Source organism: Orycteropus afer, unplaced genomic scaffold, assembly GCF_000298275.1.
Source record: "Orycteropus afer afer isolate SDZICR_OR568_19922 unplaced genomic scaffold, OryAfe1.0 scaffold00364, whole genome shotgun sequence".
NCBI classification, from domain to species: Eukaryota; Metazoa; Chordata; class Mammalia; order Tubulidentata; family Orycteropodidae; genus Orycteropus; species Orycteropus afer.
The window spans coordinates 2,526,089-2,547,948 of NW_006921951.1; the positions used below are offsets into that span (position 1 = coordinate 2,526,089).

The following is a 21,860-nucleotide window of genomic DNA, read 5'->3' on the forward strand; positions in this document are numbered from 1 at the left end:
GGTCTGACTCGACGGCACATAACAACAACAAGTAATTTTAACCATTATATTAATTTTTGTTATAAAAATAATACATGCACATTGTAAAAAAAATTCCAACAATATATAAGAATATAAAATACAAAAATAAAGGAATTCCTTCTACCGCATTCCAGTCTTTCTCTCCAGAGAGAACTGCTTTTTAACTTTTTTTTTTTCATTCTTATGGTTTCTTTCACAACATTATGAACATCCATTTATTGATTTATCAACTTCAGAAATTGCTATTAAATTATTTTTTAATATTGTTCTTACCACCAAGATATTCTTGTCAGGTCTTTAGCACTAACCAGCTAATAATATTGTGTAATTACTTAATCTCTCTATGCCTCTGTTTTTATATCTACAAAATACAGAAAATGAACTCATTCATCTCCAAGAATATTTAGTTAAGTTAGATCATTTGAACTAACTTAAGCAAAAAAAAAGATGGAATTCAGAGATAAAACTGATGTAATGGTTGTCTAATTGGCATCTTTTTTTCCCCACTGCCATCAACTCAGTCAATTCCAACTTGTTGAGTTTCCAAGCCTGTAAATTTTTATGGAAGTAGATTGCCTCATCTTCCTCCTGAGGTCTGCTCGTGGGTTTGAACCACCAACCTTCTGGTTAACAGCCAAATGCCTAACTCACTGTGCCACCAGAGCACCTTCATTGGTACTCAAATAGCATCCTGATTTTGACTATCTTTTCCTCCTTTCCTGTTTCTGAGCTTGGCTTCTTTTAATGCATTGGCTTCTTTCTTGGAGGTTTTTCCATAGCTACCAGTAACTCTGGAAAATGTCATCCTTTTAGTTGGCCATTAAGTGATGAAGATCACGTTTTCCTCCCATCTTTAGTATGAAAAACCTTAGGGAAGGGTCATGATTGGCCTGGCCAAAGGGAGAGAAGTATGCTGTTCCCAGGTTAAGGAAAGAATGGTAAATAATAAAAATAGATGTCCACTGTACTTAGAGTTTCAGGAAACTGATTTTAAAAAAGAACTCTTTCACCTTTCCACCTCCTATTGAGTCATTAATTGCTGTTGTGAATACTTGCTGCCATGTCATCAATCAGTGGCTTCATCCCCTTTCCAGAAGTAAAGCATGACCCCACCTACACATTCTTTAATTTAGTATTAGCCATTAGGAACTCCTGACAGTGCTACTACAACATTTGAAAAACAAGTCCAGGCATCAAGGCAAAGTTCCAGACAGACATCAAGCCTTAAATACCAGCCCCAATGCAGGCATTCAGTGTGGCCTTGTTGGTCACACTCTTTATGAGCTGCTGCACAATGGACACACAAAAGAAAAACATTTCCTCTTTCCATAAAGGGAACAACTTTGTTATCTGAGGATACAGTCTATGCTTTGAAAAGATGACTGTCGAACATTGCAGTGATGGGAAAAATGAGCCCTATCTAAGAAAAGAATTGCCTAGAGATGACTAAAGTTCTCACCAAGTACTGAAAATATCCCTGAAGCACTTTTCCTCAAGGTAAACATAAACTTGATAGTTTTTGACCAATAACCAAATAAAATGGAAAGTGGGCACTGGTACAGGCTGCCACTGCCTGGAACATGATAGAGTGCCTCACAGATGCCAGATTAGGAACTGCCTTACCAGGTTCCCAAACAATCTCATTTTGTGGATGGGAGTTTCATGTTGTGGAGACAAGAAAAGCAGAACTGTAAGAATTGTCATTATGAGTGCTGTGATGGATATGTACATAAAGACATCTATATCTTCTCTTACTGCCATGCAACAAGTCACATTATAAGACACATTTCCCTCTCCCATATTCTACATAAAAAGACAGCTGGCAATCTCTTAAAAGATGTTTAGTGACATCTCTTCACAAAGCATTGTAGTAATCATTGTTAGCTGCCATGGAGTCAGCCCCTGATCCATGGAGACCCCATGCACAACTGAACGAAAAGCAGCCCAGTCCTGCATCATCTCCATGATTAATGGCAGATTGGACCGTTGTGATCCACCAGACCTTTCTTTCTAATCCATTTTAGGGTAGAAGCTTCACTGAAACCTGTTCAGCAATAAAAACAGATGGGTAGAATGCAGAATTCTACCACTGACCCATCATTGCCCCCTGTGGTAATCATTAAGAAAATACCAAGACCACAAGTTTGGCTCTGGGAGATCTGATCTGTGAGAGTGAGAAGAAAATTGCCCACTGTCAAACCCTGAGAGTGCCATACCCCCCTGTGGAACAGTTTGGAGGGGAGAGAAGTTACTACTAGATGTTGTTAGGAGGGCTGCAAGAACAGATAGAAATTGAACTGGGCACAAAAGGATGAAGAGAAATTGACAGGGATGGGTCTTCTGAAAGAGGACAGTACAGAAGTGGAATCTAAGAGGAGGAAAACTCAAGGAGAGTTTGGGAAGAAGGAGTGATAAAGTGGACACAGAGCAATAATTGGAGGTCAAATTATTAGGACTGTTGGGATTGTTTTGGCCATATTTGGTTGGTTTCATTAATTTATTATGTTTGGTGGGTTTTTTTCAATTGTAATTTGGGTAAAACTTTACAGAGCATATTAGTTTCCTGTTCAACAATTTATACATATTTTGTTTCATAATACCGGCTGGAATCCCCTCAAGGTAATAGCACTCTTCCCCCTTCCTCTCTTGGTTCTCATTTGCATTTGTCCTTCTTTCCTGCCCTCTGAGCTTTGTTTTGGGGCAAGTGCTGCCCTTTTGGTCTCCAGTGGTTGATTATTCTAAGGAGTACATTCCTCCCTGGTGTTATTCACTTTATAGGCCTTTCTGTTGTTTGGCTGAAAGTTGTTTCCTGTGAATACATTCAGTTCGAGGCTTGAAGGGTATCTAAGAGCCACAGTCTCTATCAGACCATCTCGTTTGGTATTTTTATGTTCATTTTGGCCATATCAACTATCAGACATTAGTAGGAGGAGAACTTAGATTAAGGGTAACAGGGACTCTATTTTAGACATGCTAAGTTTGAAGGGGGGAGCTCTGGTAGCATAGTGCCTAAGGCACTTGACTGCTAACCAGAAGGCTGGAGGTTCAAACCCACCAGCCACTCCTCGGAAGGAAGGTTGGGCAATCTACTTCCATAATGATACCTACCGCCCCAGAAACCCAAGGAGGGGTCGCTATGAGTCGGGTCCGACTCGATGGCATATAACAACAACAACAAGTATGAAGGGAGCTGTGGTGGCGAAGTGCCTGAGGCATCTGACTGCTAACCAGAGGCTGGTGGCTTAAACCCACTAGCCACTTCTTGGAAGGAAGGTTGGGCCATCTACTTCCATAGTGATACTGCCTTGGAAACCCACGGAGAGGTTGCTATGAGTCAGATCTGACTCAATGGCAAACACAAGAACAACAAGTTTGAAGTGATAGTATGTTTGTATACAGAAATAAATAATAGGAATTGGAATTCAGGACTAAAGTCTGGGTTAGAGATAAAGATTAGGGAGTCATGGTGATGCAGTTGATTCTGTGTGCAAATAGAGAGTAGTAAAGCAGTTTATATCTTGGTGACACATCCATATTTAGAGAGCTGAAAAAGAACCAGTGAGGGAAATAAGGCACAATATCAGACATAGAAGAACAAGGATAGTTGTGCTAGGGATGGCAAAGGAGAAGCGTGGTTCAAGAAAGAGGGGACAGGAGATCATACAGTCATATGCTCCAGAGATGTCAAGAATGAGCACAAGGAGAAGGAATGGGACTGCTGGAGTACGGATCATGTGCATGTATCTTTATATCGAAAGAAAATAAATTATTGTTTTTTAAAATACATAAAATCAGGCCAAAGAATCAAAAAGATTTTTATTAACAGAACAGCAGTTACTAAATCACTAAAACAGTTCACGTATTTCTTTAAGGGTGAATATTATAGCAATTCTAACTCCCACAGAAACTGTTTTGAGAAACACAAAACTGTAAATGTATTTTTCTCTGCTTCTGGTTGGAATTTATCTGTAGGTAAAGCTGCTATAAGGGAAAAAAGAATAAACTAATGTTAACAGATTAGGTGATGATTATTCATAGTACAAAAACATTCTTCCCTTTATAAGAAGAACCATGGAATTAGTTTAGTCTACCTCTCTAATGCCTTTAAAATCCATTTCTGTTTACCAAAACATGATGCTGCATTTTCAGAAGCAGTTGAAATGGGCCTAAGAACAGCATATGCAGAATATTGTTAATGTATGTATATAAATGAACACTATGCTTAGACTTGGTTGGTGGTTTACTAGTTCCTTTAATTTATGATGTTTAAATATTACAGGGTTAAAGAGCAAGAATCATAAAACCTAAAAGCTTATTAGGACTTTATAGATATTACGTTATGCATTTTGAGAAACAATCCCAGACAGCATAAAGGGATGATTCCAAAGTCATAAGAAACTAGTAGTAGAACTGAATCTCCTTAATACTTGAACATTATTTGGTTAATTCAGTTCTTACATGTTAATTACTTATATAATAGTGGCTTGGTCTCTAAGATTACGCCTTTTAAAAAATGCAACAACATATTCCTGCTGTGGTAGATTGACGGAACAGATAATTTCATACTTCAGAGAAATCTGGAGATTTAAATTCAGCAAGTACTTGTAGAATATGTTACATATGAGTAGAAAGAGTCTGGCAATAAAGAAAGTGTTTTGAGGGCAGAGAATTGAGAGAACTGCTGGCGTGTGCTTTATGTACAGTGGAAACATGGTGAGTCAAACCAAAAATCAGACCCACTGCCATGGAGTCAATTCCAACTCATACTGGCCTTACACAACAGAGTAGAACTGCCCCATAGAGTTTCAAAAAAAAAAAAAAAAAAAACTCACTGCTGTCGAGTTGGTTCCGACTCATAGAGACCCCCTTTAGGTTTCTGAGACAGTAAACCTTTATGGAAATAGATTGCCTAATACTCCTCCCGAGGGGTGGCTGGTGGGTTTGAACTGCCAGCCTTCTGGTTAGCAGTCAAATGCCTTAGGCATTATGCTACCAGAGCTCCTTAACATTAGCCATATGAAACCTAAAAATGTGCCAGATTCTTTATTTCATTGTGATACAATTAAGTATCTTTTTATTTTTTCAATTGTTCAAAACCTTAAAGAAATTTTATGCTACAATCTTAAAGTTCTTCAACATCTGTCTCACAGAGAGCTTTTCTTTGGTATTTCAATTAGAAATGAGATCATTGATTTTGCCTCAAGTATTGACAGAAAAGGTTGAAAAACAGATTTTTCTCCAAAAGCGTACTTTGTCCATGTTCACAATTAATGCCAAACATTTTCAATTGGCAACAATCCATATTAATTCCTTTCCTTTCAATGTCTATTAAATTAGTGTAGTTTTTCTAAAAATCAGCAGCTAATATCTTCCTGCTGTTCTCATTAGCTTTTGCAGCAATAGAAATGAAAATTATTTAAGGCATTTAACAGTGATGGTGGAGTTCATGCTTTTAAAGCCTGACCTCTCATTCCTCCTAAAAGAGAGGCTGAGGCTGAAAGGCCAGTGATCCATGTCATTCAGATTCTTCTGGCGCATCACAAACACAAACACCATTAAAGCCCATCCTTTATCTCATGCAATTTATCCCAGGGTCCAAGGCCTTTTCTCTTGGGGAGCTATGAATGCTTTGGACTACATCCTGCATCCTTTGCAGAGCCAAAATGCCCATTTACCCCACAGAGGGTTGGATCTCCACAGACCTTCTATAGGATAATTCTCTACATCTGGGGAGCCAGCTGCAGGATTCAACTTCTGAGGAATGGTTCATGTCTGTACTGACCCTTAACAGAACAGTCTTCCAACTTCTTAGTGCTTATTCCTTGTGCTACAGAAGAGACACGGCCATCCTTTGATTTTCCACGGAGGTTCTCAGGAGGATTATGAATTGCTCAGCAATCGCTCGCTCGCTCTCTTTCTCATGGTTCGTGGAATGACTTCGAATAGAGATCAACTTTATGTATTAAGACATAAAGAGCTACTGTTTTTCTGTGGCAGAGCCAAAGGCAGTTCTAATTCTAAGTGCAAAAGGACAAGTCTTTCTAAAGGAGGCTCAAGTCGTGTGCTGATTTCACTCAGGTCACTTCTCCCTTGAACCCTCCTCTGTAATTAATTGTGTTCAGTCCTGGCCATGTCTAAAGAGTCAGTGTGATTTGCAAAGGGCTCAGAATGAAATAAAGATCAAAGAATTAGTCTTTATAAAGAAAACCTGTATCATTTTGCAATATATATATTAAGCCCATACACACAGTGGTGAATTTTGATTTGAACATTCCTTTGTTTATAGTACTTTGTAGCAAGTCTAAGTTTTATCTTTGCCTTCCCCCGCCACAGCCCAACCCTAGAGGGATTTATTTGAATTCATGCTTCATAACTTCTCTAAACTCAATGAAATGCATTCTCATTTGGCTTATATGCAGCGAGTCACCGTGAGTCAGAACTGATTCGACAGCACTTGTTTGTTTGTTTTTTTTTTTTTCCCTTTAACTTATTTTTATTGTGTAAATGATTGTTCTGAATATTGTGATTTATATACCTTTTACCAAAGGCAAAGGAACTCTGGTGGCAAAATGGTTAAAGCATTTGGCTGCTAACCGAAAAAGGTCAGCAGTTCAAACTCACCAGCCATTCCATCAGAGAAAGATGAGGCAGCCACCTTCCATAAAGATTTACAACCTTGGAAACCCTATAGAGCACTTCTGCACTGTTCTATAGGATTGCTATAATCAGAATTGACTTAATATATCAATGGCTTAGTATATATATTGCAAAATGATATAGGTTGTCTTTATAAAGACTCATTCTTTGATCTTTAATTCATTCTGAATTGGGGTTTTTTGGTACCAAAGGCAATAATTAGTTAATGCTAAACAAAAGCAGTTGTTAGATATTGACCCTTTCCCAGTGGACCTAGTTTCTATGATATGAAGACATAAATGTAGGGTCATGAATTATAGAGCAAGAGCAAGACAATTGAAATAGTAATATAGTGAAGGCATAGATGGAACTTTATCAGCACTACATGCACCAAAGCTCTTGTAAGAACTTTATACTCTGTTTTGTATGTTCCCAAAATTGTTTCATATATTGAATTCTTATGCATAAGACACTAAGCTAGTCCCAGAGAGGAATTATTTGTGAGTATAGCCAACAGCTTTCCCCCTAATTCACCTAGCTGCCTTCATTTGAAATTTCTTAAAATTTGCCAGTCCAGTATGGGGCCCTACTCGTGTAGGATTGTCTTACTGAATATACCTGATGAGCCCAGTGGGGTACAGAAATCGCAAGCAGAAATTAACAGTTTAAAATAATCATTAAAATAGCAATGTTACTGGTGAAACCCCCTAAACTATGGCTCCTATTCACCCTTTGGGCTTGGAATTGAACTTACTGCAGTGGCTTCCAGCCAAACAATAGACAGCCAGGTAAGGTGAATTTTTCCACCAGGGAGGTGCATTCCTTAGAACAGTCAACCAAGGGAGATCAGAAGGGCAGTATTTGCTCTGGGAGGTAGCTCAGAGATCAGTAATGCATATGAAAGAAGGACACAAAAAAAAGTAACCACCGGGAGGAAGTGAGAAGAGAGATGTTACATTATGGGATTGTAATCAATGTCATGAAACAAAATGTGTTTGAACTGTTGTATGGAAAATGAATTTGCTCCATAAACTTTAACCCAAATCACAAGAAAAAAAAATCATCATCACCATTATTGTCATTGACAGTGATGTGTCCGCCATGTTTCATATTCAGTTGGGTATTGTGAAGATGCTGAAAGTCACAGTCATTGTCTTAAAAATGCTTATAAATAGCAGAATAAGAGGGGCCCACAGCCCAGAGGGTGCAGTATTGCAACTGTTTTGTATCACACAATCAAAGATTAAATAATATATGTATTTGTTGTTGTTGTTATGTGCTGTCAAGTCAGACCCGACTCATAGTGACCCCTCCTTGGGTTTCCGAGGCAGTATCACTACAGAAGTAGATTGCCCCATCTTCCTTCTGAGGAGTGGCTGGTGGGTTTGCACCGTCAGCCTTCTGATTAGCAGTCAAATGCCTTAGGCACTACACTATCAGAGCTCCTATATTATATATATATGTAATATATCATATATATGTAATTATATATATTTTATAGAGAGAGAATATAATATATATAAAATAATACATATAAACAAACAACGTATTTATTTTTAAAGTAAAACTATTTTCCAGCACTATGATCCCAAGAAGTCTTCCAAACCAAACCAAACCAAACTCACTGCCATGGAGTCAGATCCGACTCATAGCGACCCCTCCGTGGGTTTCCAAGGCAATATCGCTACAGAAGAAGTCTTCCATACAATTATAAATAGTCTTTATTAGTACAAGCAGGGGATAAATTGCTTCTTGCCATCCAGACATGCTCCAGACAGACATACTGGAAATTTCCAATTCACATAAAAGTTGTTTTCTAGAACATTACTTTCATATATTTTGAGCTTAGACTGCAGTTCCCCAGAGAAAAGGTGATCTGTGTCAATAATAGCTAACATTTTAATAAACATTTTTGTTACATGAGCAATGAGTAGCCCCAGGTTTTGGAGTTTACCAGCTCTTAAAATCCAGATTCTTCCACTTATTAGCTGAGTGCTGTTAGACAAGTTACTTGACCTTTCTAATCTCTGGGGAATAAGAAAAGGGGGATAATAATATCTTCCTCCTGGGGTTGTTGTAAATGAGTCACCCAGTGCTCGCCATACAATGAACGCCATTTCCCATGGGATAGGTTTGTGATCAGGAGAAGGGGGAGGAGCAGCTGTGAAGAGGTCTTAGCTCATCTGGCAGCTCACTCCCTTCTATAGCCAGTTCCCCTCCCTACCCATTCTCTCCTTTCCACCACTGCTGTTCCCTGGCCTGCTCCTTACACTGGCATGAGGTAAGGAGAAAAAAACCCCTGCAGTCAGTGAAACATTGTCCACATTTTATAAAGATCTCTCTTCCACCTTGGTTAGGCACTGTGCTCATTCAATCCTCACAGTGACCCCCAGCTAGTAGCTGGAGGAACTAACGGGGTTCCAAGGATCCAGGACAGTCCAACTCCAAATCTATCCTTTTTCACCTGGATGCACTGTTGATTGGGATTCCTAATCTGTGTTTTAAGCCTGGTTACTTTTTCCAAGGTTATTTTAATCTAGTGAAAGGAGAGATTGTTGAATTGCAAAGTAAATTGGGTTCTAGATCTCCCTTTTTTTTTTTTTTTTAATCTGTCAAATCTAAATATTTGCCCCATTCTATTCTCTGTAAAACTGTTCTGTTGAAAGCTTTGTGCAACGTATTGGGGTTGTGGGGAGAAGGGTTCTTGATTTTCCATGATGAAGGAGAGGAATCTTTTGAGTTAATATTTATATACATATTTGCTAAACCACTAAGGCTTTCTCATTTTTGCACCATTTCATCCTGAAAAGAGTTAAGTTCGAAGTCAGGTATTCTTTAATATGTAAAACCAAACCTTGACTGATGAGCCCTGGGTGCGCTATGGCTGCAAGGAGCCTAAGGGTAAGGAAAGTCCTTAAACCCATTGCTGTGGCATGGATTCCAACCCATGGTGATTCCATATGTCACAGAGTAGAACTGCTCCATAGGGTTTTCTTGGCTGCAATCTTCATAGGAGATCACCAGGCCCTTCTTCCGTAGCACCGCTGGGTAAGTTTGAACCACCAAGCTTTAGGTTAGTCATTGAACACGAACCATTTGTGCCACCTAAGGACACTGGAAAGTCATTGTTGTTGTTGTTGTTGTTATGTGCCCTCGAGTCGGCCCCGACTCATAGCGACCCCTCCTTGGGTTTCCGAGGCAGTATCACTACGGAAGTAGGATTGCCCAACCTTCCTTCCGAGGAGTGGCTGGTAGGTTTGAACTGCCAGCCTTCTGGTTAGCAGTCAAGTGCTTTAGCCACTATGCTACCAGAGCTCCCATTAGGAGGAAAATAAGGCCACAGTTTTGTTTTTAAATGACACAGGAGGCCAAAGTTATTTATGTTGATGTGCCTGGTATAGTGGAAGGAGCCAGAGGTTCTAACCTGGTTCTGCAGGTAACTTGCTCTGTGACTTTAACCAGGATACTTAAAACTCCATTTTCTCTTTTTGCAAATGGACAGTCCAATCTGCAATATGTACACACCAAAAAGTCTGGACAATCTTATTTCCTTGATTATTGAAATCTTTAGAATTGAAGGGAGGGGTAAAAGTAGGATGTTTGTTAGACCTGTTGAATTGCAAGTCTGATGGGGAGAAGGAAAAAAAACAACTGGGAGGAATTTAATGAAGCAGTTGTGCAAAATGAAAGACAATGAGATAGTTAAACAATAAGACTTAAACAGTGGTTACAAAGTGTACTTGCAACTAGAGGTGTCTAGAACTCTTAGCCTAATTTTTCAACCTTTATACAGTATTTTCAAGAGGTTCAGTTATGTTTCATTTCCTTGTTTCATTTTCAGAGGTTAGACAGTAGAAAGAAAAGGGGAAACCAGAAATACAATGGATTTTTATAACAAATAGTTTTTAAGTAATATCCAAAGGGCACAGGCAATCTTGTCTTGCTGGTACATTTCTATCTCTGAAAATAAGCTTTTATAAAAATAGCTTAATGAGAATTGAGAAAACCCTTTTCAATTGTGCTTTTTGTCATTTCAGAATCCAGGTTTCAGATCTGTTTAACTCAGGCATTTGAAAAAACAAAACAAAACAAAACAAGTATGTGTATATATATATATATATATAATGTATGTATCTGTTTTCTACAGAAATCAAGTTAGACACTTGAAGATTCAAAATACTGTCTTTGCTTTCTCTTCTCCATCACTTTTAATACCCTACATTCATATTACATTCCTCACCCAGTGCTGAACCACTGAAAAACTGGGGAAAGTGGGAACTGTAGGCTAAGGTCTTCATTGCAATCTACACTAGCAGTCAAATCACTAGAAAGCATATTCTTTTTTGTGTGTGAAATGCTATGTTAATAATGGCTCAAACTGTGATATAGCACCTCTGTAGCTTTAAGCCAGCTTGGGTTACAGAGTTTGGGTAATCTTTTTAATGCCAGAATGAGTAGACCTGACTCTGTGGAGAAAGAACCAATAAAGTGGTAGTCTGGGCTTTCCTGAAGACTTCTCAGGAGCCACTCCCTAATCCTGGGGCAGAGGAACTGTCACATCAAATATAAGGCATGCCCGTAGCAGCCTAGGCCGAGCCACCACACACAACTATTTGCTGATGTCAGGCCAAACTTAAAATACCTCAAAACACAGCTGTAGCCCAGACTGGCACAGGGTAGGAGAGTAATACCTTTGCCTTTGAGGAGGGCTACAACAGAGCACAACCAATATGGGTGAACAGGTCAGTTGAAGAGTGTTGATGATAAACATTCCAGGAATTGGATATATTTTGCCATAGCTAAGAAATATTTTTTAAAATTTAAAAACAAAGATGATAAAGGGAGATTAGAAGACAACATTTGGAGATTCAGAACGAGAGTGCTAGATAATGGGTTTTAGGGCTGGTGAGTGGTTTTTATGAGTTCTATTCCAGGACCAGCCTTAAATACAAGAATGCAGAAGCACATGTACTGGACAGTCTACCCAAACCACACAGACATCTGGTGATTCCTGGCAGGAGCATGGCTGCTTTTAAGACACTCAAATCAAGTTCAACAGGACTCCACAAAGGTCTTTGCTGTTGTTATGTGCCATCGAGTCGGACCCAACTCATAGCGACCCCTCCTTGGGTTTCTGAGGCAGTGTCACTATGGAAGTAGATTGCCCAGCCTTCCTTCCAAGGACTGGCTGGTGGGTTTGAACCGCCAGCCTTCTGGTTATCAGTGAAGAGCCTTAGGCACTATGCTCTGTGCCTTAGGCACAGAGCTCCTAAAGAGATGGCCCGGATACCTGGAGGAGCAGCTGGTAGGTTTGAACCGCCAGCCTTGGGTGTGGCAGGTGACTACATGAGACCATCCCCTAGGGCCCTTTGCTGTTGGAATATTCAATATTTTGCACACATTAAGCATATAGAACCATCTTCCCTTTATACTTTCCAGCTCTAAAGAAAATGGAAAGACCTCTACTGTTTCTTTAGTCTGACTTTTCATGGATTTAAGGGTAATTGTTTGACTTGATATTTAAGAGAGTAATAGGTACAGGAAGGCATTTTTAACTTCTTTGCTTTATGTTCCCACATCTAATAATTCTTTATAACAGATCTAAATCTTTTTTTATTATTATTTTTACTTTTTATCAGTAGCTTCAATTCCTTTTATTACTTTGAGTTTCTGAAAACTTGAGTTTTGAAGATCAAATGACTGTAGGTAAGAACGTTTTGGGTTTTATATTTTAGTTTTAAGAGATTTAAAGTTAGAAGCATAACTTGCTTATTCGTGGAATTATTCTTGTTCATCTCCTGTTGTATCTGCTTGTTACAGTGCCACCTTCTGCTGAACTTTCTTTTGATACCCATTGGTCACTGTTTATTTGAGATAAACATCTTGGATATACAATTGAGCTAAACAGGAAAACTTTTGAGCGAAATAGAATGAGATTTTAGCTAATGTTAACAAAGTGCTAGCTCCTCACCACCTTTTATCATTTAAAAAAACTAAATTTCAGACTACCTCTAAATATTCAGAAAATATTTAAGGAACTCTTTGCATGTATGTGTTTTGGACATGGCACAAAATATTGCTATAAATTCAGGTTTGTGTAAGTAATTTGCAATTCAGAGTTTAATACAAAAATTTTGCATATAGGCTTTTTGGGGGGGATGTAGAGATAAAGGGGATCCTCAGAAAAATCAGGCTGTGGTATTTATTGGATGCAGAGTTGACAACACTGAAGTAGGCAAATTGCACTAACCTAAACCCTGACTCACAGGGACCCCTCCTTGGGTTTCCGAGGCAATCTCTACAGAAGTAGATTGCCCAATCTTCCTTCGGGAGGAGTGGCTGCTGGGTTTGAACCCTGTCTTCTGATTAGCAGTCAAATGCCTTGGGCACTCTGCCGCCAGAGCTAAAACTGCCAAAAATAACTTGTCAAGTGTTTTGGGTTTTTTTTTCTTTTGACTTTCTAGTTCTGATAAAACTCTTTAAAAAAAAAAAGCCTACCTTTTTGATAAGGCTGAAAATTTATGTCAAAAATTTTCTCCTAATAGTTCTAATTCTGTTTAAATGAATTATGGCTCCTGGAAGTCCGACACAATTTCCAATACCCATCACGATTTGTAAACTGGTTTGGATCATCTTGGTTAAAACTTAAGTTTGACTTTGAGATAAACCAATCATAACTTGATTTTGACCTTCATCCAAAGTTAATTAACGACAACATAACTCCATACTATTAACTGTGCCCAAATCACTTGGGTATGCTTTGGAGCCGGAATAAACACACAATCTAAAATGAACCTTCTGTCTCACTCTCTGAAGATGTCGCTTTTCTGTCTTCCCCCAGGGACCCTCTGAAAATACAGCAACTCCAGAACCAAATACGCCTGGAACAGGAGGCCAGCGCCCCGCGGAGCGCGCCGCCCTCGCCGCCCTTCCCGCCGCCGCCCGCCTTCCCCGAGCTCGCGGCCTGCGCGTCGCCTGCCTCCCCGGAGCCCATGAGCACGCTCGCCTCCCGCTCTGCCCCCGCCATGCAGTCCTCCGGCTCTTTCAACTATGCGCGCCCCAAGCAGTTCATCGCCGCGCAGAACCTAGGCCCCGCGTCCGGCCACGGCACGCCGGCCTCCAGTCCCAGCTCCTCCAGCCTTCCGTCTCCCATGTCCCCGACGTTGAAGCAGTTCGGCCGCGCACCGGTGCCGCCCTTCGCGCAGCCCTTAGGCGCCGAAGCCGAGGCTCCGTGGGGCCCGTCCTCGCCGTCTCCCCCGCTGCCGCCGCCGCCGCCCCCGGTCTTCAGCCCCACGACGGCCTTCCCGGTGCCCGACGTGTTCCCGCTGCCATCACCGCCACCTCCGCTGACAAGCCTGGGCTCCCACTGCTCCTCACCCGCCACCCGCTATGGCCATAGCCAGACGCCCGCCGTCTTCCTCAGCTCCTTGCTGCCCTCGCAACCGCAGCCACAGCCCGTCGCAGTCAACGCCTTGGGGCTGCCCAAGGGCGTCACCCCCGCGTGAGTGACAGCGCACGCCTCTGCCTACAATGGGGCAATACAGCTCCCACACACCACCTATAAACGTGCGCCCTGCGCCATACGCTTACACGTTTCCCTCTGTCCAGTTTCTGAGTTTTATCCGAGCAAGTTTACCAGGCTATTCTTCCATAATTACCTTATCATTATTAAGATAAAAACTTTTTCTCCTAATTAAAAAATTAAGATCAGGAGCTATGCAAAATGTGCACAATGCTCTTGATAATTATGACAATGATAGTGGCATTAGCTACCGTTTTTACATTTATTATTTTATAACATTCCTAAGAGTTATCATTGTCTCACTGGCAACTGAGGAGCATTCCAGTCAAATAATTCGCCCAAGGTCACACAGCCACTAAATTGGGATTTGAATCCATGTCTAACTCCAAAACCCATGCCTTTGCCACCAGAACATATTACTTAAGATTCATAAATAGTAATTCTAACAGAATTGTAGTGGCTTTTTTATTAAGCCACTTTGTTTTACTCACTCCCCCCCCCCAAAAAAAAAAAAAAAAACCTCACTGCCATCTAGCTGGTCTTGACTCACAGCGACCGCCTCCTTGGGTTTTGGGTTTCTGAGGCTGTTTCTCTGCGGAAGTAGATTGCCCAGTCGTCCTTTCGAGGAATGGCTGGTGGGTTTGAACAGCCAGCCTCATAGTTAGCAGTCAAATGCCTTCTTAGGCACTAAGCCACCAGAACTCCTTGGTTATACTTAGTGTTTTTGAAATGCCCAAATTAACAGAATTAAGAAATAAGCCTTTGGATCTAGTGATAGATCAGAACAGGGAAAAAACATGTAAATGTCTATTGTTGATGCAAATATATGAGGGTATGTGCAATCAAGCAGAAGACATGATCATGCCAGTCCTGTTCCTGGCCAACAGTGATTCTAAGAGGATTACATGGCTTCTCTGTGTCAGTTTTCTATTTGCAGGTTATCTAATTTGCAGGTTATCTTATCCCTCCTTACATCACTATGAAATCTTTAAAATAGAAAAATTATGAGGATAAGGAGCTCTGGTGGTGCAGTGGATAAGGCATTTGGCTGCAAATCAGGTCCATGGTTCAAACCCACCAGCTGCTCTGTGTAGAGATTTACAGTCTTGGTAAACCCAGTGGGAGTTATTATGGGGATGGATAAATAAGATGAGATGTACAAAAATGCAGTAAAACCTTCCAAAGAAACGTATCATACCAGTGTTTGGAAAGTTTTATTAAAGAGTTAAAACAAATAAAAACTAGCACTAACCCATTTTACTGAAGTGTTCAAAAATGAGTTAAGTATTAGCAGAGGTCAAGCCAGTTGCCATATCTCAACAATTCTTGTTGAAATTCTGCTTCATAGTTTGCCAGAAGCCAAAAATTGGAGAAAAGAAAGGAACTTTAGAAAAGAATGAAAATGAGAAGACCTTAGAATTCAGGTTATTTGTGCTCATATGTAAAAATTTTCCTTTCCTGTTATTAGGTGCCCTGCAGTCAGGTCCAACTCATAGCCACCCTATGTACAACAGACCAAAACACTGCCCGGTCCTGTGCAAGCCTCACAATCCTTGCTGTACCTGAGCCCATCATTCCAGCCACTGTGTCAATCCATCTCATTGAGAGTCTTTCCTTTTTGGCTGATTCTCCACCAAGCAGATATCCTTCTCAGTGGAATGGTCCCTTCCTGTTGTTGTTGTTGTTAGGTGCAGTGGAGTCGGCCCCAACTCATAACAACCCTGTGTACAACAGAATAAAACACTGACTGGTCCTGCGCCAGGCTCACAGTCCTTGCCATACCTGAGCCCATCATTGTACACACTGTGTCAGTCCATCTTATTGAGGGCCTTCGCCATTTTCTCTGACCCTCCTCCTTACCAAGCGTATCTTTCTCCAGGGAATGGTCGCTTCTAACCACATGGTCCCTTACTGGGATATACTAATACCACCTCAAAGATCAGTATTGCTATGTCTAGCTTTGACAAAAGCAAACCATCAGTTAGTAGTTTCTTGTTTTGGCAAGCACTTCCTAAGTTTCGATTATATATATATTCTAAGTGCTTAATATGCATCTTCAGCCAAATCAAGGCCTGGAGCTGATTGTGGAATAGACCATCCACTGCTCATATGCAAGTTCAAGTTAAAGTTGAAGACAATTAAAATAAGTCCACAAGAGCCAAAATATTCCTTCTGAATTTAGACGCCATCTAAAGAAGAGATTTGATGCATTGAACACCAGTGACCAAAAACCAGAGGAATTATGAGATGACATCAAGAATATCATCCATGAAGAAAGCAAAAGGTCATCAAAAAGACAGGAAGGGAAGATAAGACCAAAATGGATGTCAGAAGAGACTCTGAAACTTGCCCTTGAACAGAAAGTAACTAAAGCAAATGGAAGAATAGACAAGATAAAAGAGCTAAACAGAAAATTTCAAAAAGCAGCTTGACAAGACAAAGTCAATAATTATAATGAAATGTGCAGACCTGGAGTTAGAAAACCAAAAGGGAAGAACACACTTGGCATCTTTCAAGCTGAAAGAACTGAGGAAAAAATTTAAGCCTCGAATTGTAGATTCCATGGGCAATATGTCTCATGCAGAAGACATCAAAAGAAGATGGATAGAATACACAGAGGCACTATACCAAAAAAGATTTGGTCAATGTTCATCCATTTCAGGAAGTAGCATATGATCAAGAACCAATGGTACTGAAGGAAGAAATTGAAGCTGCACTAAAGGAATGGGTGAAAAGGCTCTGGGAACTGACGGAATACCCATTGAGATGTTTCAGCAAACAGATGTCGTGCTGGAGGCAGGCACTCCCTCAGCTATGCCTAGAGATTTGGAAGACAGCTACCTGGCCAACTAACTGGAAGAGATCCATATTGGTACCCATTCCAAAGAAAGGTGATCCCACAGAATGTGGAAATTATCAAACAATATCACATGCAAGTAAACTCTTACTGAAAATAATCCACAAAACGGTTGCAGCAGTATATTGACAGAGAATTTCCAGAAATGCAAGCTGGATTCAGAAGGGGATGTGAAGTAAGGGATATCATAGCTGATGTCAGATGAGTCTTGGTTCAAAGCAAAGAATACCAGAAAGATGTTTACTTGTGTTTCATAGACTATGCAAAGGCATTCGATTGTGTGGATCATAACAAACTGTGGATAACATTGAGAAGAATGAGAATTCTAGAACACTTAATTGTACTCATGAGGAACCTATACATAGACCAGGAGGCTGTTGTTAGAACAGAACAAGGGGATACTGCATGGTTTAAAATCAGGAAGGGAGTGTGTCAGGGTTGTATCTTTTCACCATATTTATTCAATCTATATGCTGAGCAAATAATCTGAGTAGCTGTTCTATATGAAGAAAAATGTGGCATCAGGATTGGAGGAAGGCTCATTGACTACCTGAGATACGTAGCTGACACAACTTTGCTTGCTGAAAGTGAGGATGACTTGGAGCACTTACTGATGAAGATTGAAGGCTACAGTCTGCAGTATGGATTAAACCTCAAAATAAAGAAAATAAAAATCCCCACAACTGGACCCATAAGCAGCATCATGATGAATGGAGAAAAGATCGAAGTTGTCAAAGACTTCATATTACTTGGTTCTACAATCAGTGCCAATGGAAGCAGCAGTCAAGACATCAAATGACATATTGCATTGGGCAGATCTGTTGCAAAAGACCTCTTTCAAGTGCTGAAGAGCTAAGATATCTCCTTGAAGACTAAGATGTACCTAAACCAAGCCATGGTATTTCCAATCACCTCATATGGATGTGAGAGCTGGACAATGAATAAGGAAGACCAAAGGAGGGTTGATGCTTTTGAGTTGTGGTATTGGTGATGAATGCTGAAAGTACCGTGGACTGCTAAAAGAACTAACAAATCTGTCCTGGAGTAAGTGCAGCTGGAATGCTCCTTGGAAGCGAGAATGGCCAGACTTCATCTCACCTACTGTGGTCATGTTGTCAGAAGGGACCATTCTTTGGAGAAGGATATCATGCATCGAAAAGTGGAGGGTCAGTGAAAGAGGGGAAGGCCCTCAACAATGTGGATTGACATGGTGACTACAGCAATGGGCTCAGGTATAGTAAGGATTGTGAGGCTACCCCAGGACCAGGGAGTGTTTCCTTCTGTTGTACATAAGGTCTCTATGAGTCAGAGACGACTGGACAGCACAAAGCAACACAAACAATATTTGAAATCTGGCTTCTTTTCCAATCCTTATTGGAAGAATCAGAGTCAAATGAATATGCAAGTAAGTTAGTTAAATAAAAGCAGAATCTGTATGGCAGTGATGTGTGATAATAGGTTTCTATTGAAAGTCAGTTTGCCTGAGGAAAACCTTAGTCTTTCTCCGCTACTTTTCTGCTTGTTCTTTCTTTTATCTTACTACAAAGATACAGTTAAAACTAGTTGGCATGGAGTTGATTTCCGTTTGTGGACACCCCTTTCTCTCAGTGTAGAGGTGCTCCAATTGCATTTTCATTCGCTGATTTTTGGAAGCAGGTCACCAGGCCTTTTCTACTCTTGTTAGAGAGATTTAAAAAAAATGGGCATTTGTTGCATAACACTTTTTGCTCTCTCTTACTATAAAATGGTACTGAGTCTTGCCTCATAAAAAGAAAAGTATGTGTTTTAGTATGTCTCATAGAAGCTGATCAAAGATTAGCTTTCAAAGAGATTGGGTGGTCATACCCGTTATCATTTTAAGCAGAGAATGTGGTTTATTCTAATTTTGATTTTGAAACTCTCTTAAGATAAGCAGTTTTAAGGGCTTAACTCAAGTAACAGAAGTAACTTGTTCTTTATCAGCATCTATCACAATTTCTCATTTGATGAGGTCAAAATATGTGATAATACTTATCACAAAGAGTACTATAGTTCATGCCATTTCTATAAAAATATGGAGAAGTAATTCTGATCTTATGGCTATAGTGCACTATACCAAAAGATGTGTTGTGACACAAAATATAAATGGCAATGCCAGTCTGCAGATTTTTAGCTCTGTGCTAAAAATATAAATAATTTTTATAAAGTAAATTATTATTATGTTGTTGTTGTTTCCCGTTGAGTCGGTCCCGACTCATAGCGACCCCTCCTTTGGTTTCTGAGGCAGTATCACTATGGAAGTAGGATTGCCCAACCTTCCTTCCGAGGAGTGGCTGGTGGGTTTAAACCGCCAGCCTTCTGGTGAGCAGTCAAGTGCCTTAGGCACTATGCTACCAGAACTCCCATATTATTATATGGAACCTTTTGTCTTCAAGGAATTTTCCTGTTGCTGAGTCAGATACACTTGGTTTGATACAGATACCTTTGTAAACATTTTTCCTCCAGTATATAGTGGGACCTGTCATTCACATTCTCAATTAAAAACAAAAATGTAACCTATTTATCCATCATAATAATTCAGATAATTTGCCAAGAATTGAGTCTTCCTTTCAGGGCTGCTGTGATTAATTGCATTGCTTGAACTTGTAGGAACTGCTAAACTACTGTCAAATTAATTGTTTTGTTATATAAATTAATTACTTTCATTTATATTTCATTGGTAACTTGTGATTATGGTGGCATGTTCCATTTCACTTATATGTGTTATTTCTGGTTAGGTGGTTTGCCATATAATGTCAGGTGCCAGCAAAAAAATTGATTACACATGACATTGTGAAGTAGCAAATCATAGATTTTTTTTCACTTGCCTTGTTTTACCAAAATCTTAAATATAAATTTCAGATATCTCTGTTGTTTTTAATAATCAGTTCCTTACTTGCTATTTTACTCTGTGTATTTATATTAGCACTGTTATTATTTTAGTAATCTGTAGAAAAGTAGATTGGTATGAACTAAGTTTCTGAATAACTTGAAGATAAGGTTCTATTTCTCATGTCTTGATAGTAGAGGTCAAGGCAGGGAACAAAGACCATGGTGCTAGTGATAAACCACAAATCAAGAAGGCAGAAGTATGTGGCCATTGTTTGATTGCTGTTTAGGGAACTTCTTCACATCCAGTACCTCTAGTGTCTTTCTTCAGGTGACTACATTCTTCCCCAAGGTTACTGGGGTCACTGGCTGAGAAAATACTGCCTTGTTCCAAGCTGTTGACAGACACAAATGTTAAGCTGACTAAATCTTCCAGATAGAGGTAGTGAGAACATGCCTTAGAAAGAGATCTGTTTGCACTTTTATAAAATTAATGCATCCTGCTCCCCTCATTATTGCTGATAGTTATTTTTACAGTTTCCATTGCCGTAACTCTGTTCCTCTACACTGTAAATGAAGCCCTAAGAAATGGTGAGAACCCAGAGGATTTGGGAATACCATCCAGGGAAAAGCTGCAGAGTCTGGTTTAGCGTTTCTGCCTCTACTGGTTTCTGAGTGACTATACTAAGTCTGAAGGTTGAATCAGTTTAAATCCATCTGGGTAACCAGATTGGCACTGTACTCATTGCTCACCTTCACATTCTTGGAATCTGTTCTCTTAAGTGAGTGCCACAATGTTACAATGTTCTATAATCTTAATTGCTTCTTTTATATAAGTAGGGCTTTTGTTGAACAGTTACCCCAGGTTTGTCCCAAGTAAAAGCTTGTGTCAATAAGAGCTTTTATGTAGCTGTATTAATGAGAACTTTCGTAGGCACTCAGCTCTTTGTAGACATTATCTCATTGTCCCTCTCTCTCTCGGGTGGGTGGGGACATTATCATCGTTCTGTGTTTTAAGTGGAGGCATCAAGAGGTAAAGAGATTTCCCAGAGTTCTAGAAAGAGCCTGAGCAAGGACAGGGAGTAGAGTGACTTAGCCTTGAGTATATTTCCTCTGTTGCTCTTTAGTAAATCTGTTATCTAATATTTCTTGATCAAAGGAAACTACTATAGAAAAGCAGCAAAACAAAACAAAATCACCTGAGCCTTAAGGAAAAGTTTTAATGGATTTAGAATTTATTTGTACTTTTAAAGTCATTATTCTGGGCATTTAGATAGTATCCAATTAAAAAAAAAAAAAAAAAACCCAAAAGACAAATGCTGCATTAGACTTTGCAGACATTATTTCATTGTTCTGTCTTTCCTTTGTCTTGCAGGAAACAGGTAGATGGGCCTTGTCATTCTCTAGTTGGCATGGAGTTGATTTCCGTTTGGGAATAGAACCTGAAGTGCTGGGGGATTTCCCAGAGTCTTTGTGCTCATTAGGGTCCCATCTCTTTGAAGTTTCCACAGAAAGTTGTATCTAATCCTGAGCAAATATTTTCCAGCAAATTAGTAGGAGAGGCCGCTCAGGTCTGCCTTGACTGGGTCATAGTTCCGTTGAAGTATTTCAGCCACAGGGGCAGCTCAGAATTGAACCAGCTCAGTTATAGATGGCTGTGTACTAAGCTCTACACAATGACCGAGTAGGACTTCTTGTTAGGTGTTGTCGAGTCATCTCTCACTCATAGCAACACTGTGCACAGCAGAATGAAACACTGCCTGATCCTGTGCAAACCTCACAGTCCTTGCCATACCTGAGCCCATCGTTACAGGCACTGTGTCAATGCATCTCGTGGAGTGCCTTCCCCTTTTTCATTGACACTCCACTTTACCATGCATAATACCCTTCTCCGGAGAATGGTTCCTTCTGACAACACGACCTAAGTGGGTGAGATGAAGTGTGGCCATTCTTGCTTTCAAGGCGCATTCCAGCTGC

At 40.0% G+C, this 21,860-nt stretch overlaps 1 protein-coding gene across 1 annotated transcript in view; it reads left to right on the forward strand.

Annotated features, from left to right (window-relative positions):
• Positions 1-21,860, forward strand: part of PALLD (palladin, cytoskeletal associated protein) — a 578,399-nt gene that overhangs the window by 486,002 nt on the left and 70,537 nt on the right. Inside the window, exon 10 of the mRNA XM_007952894.2 lies at positions 13,499-14,158. Coding sequence (XP_007951085.1) covers positions 13,499-14,158 — 660 coding nt within the window. The remainder of the gene's footprint in view (positions 1-13,498; positions 14,159-21,860) is intronic.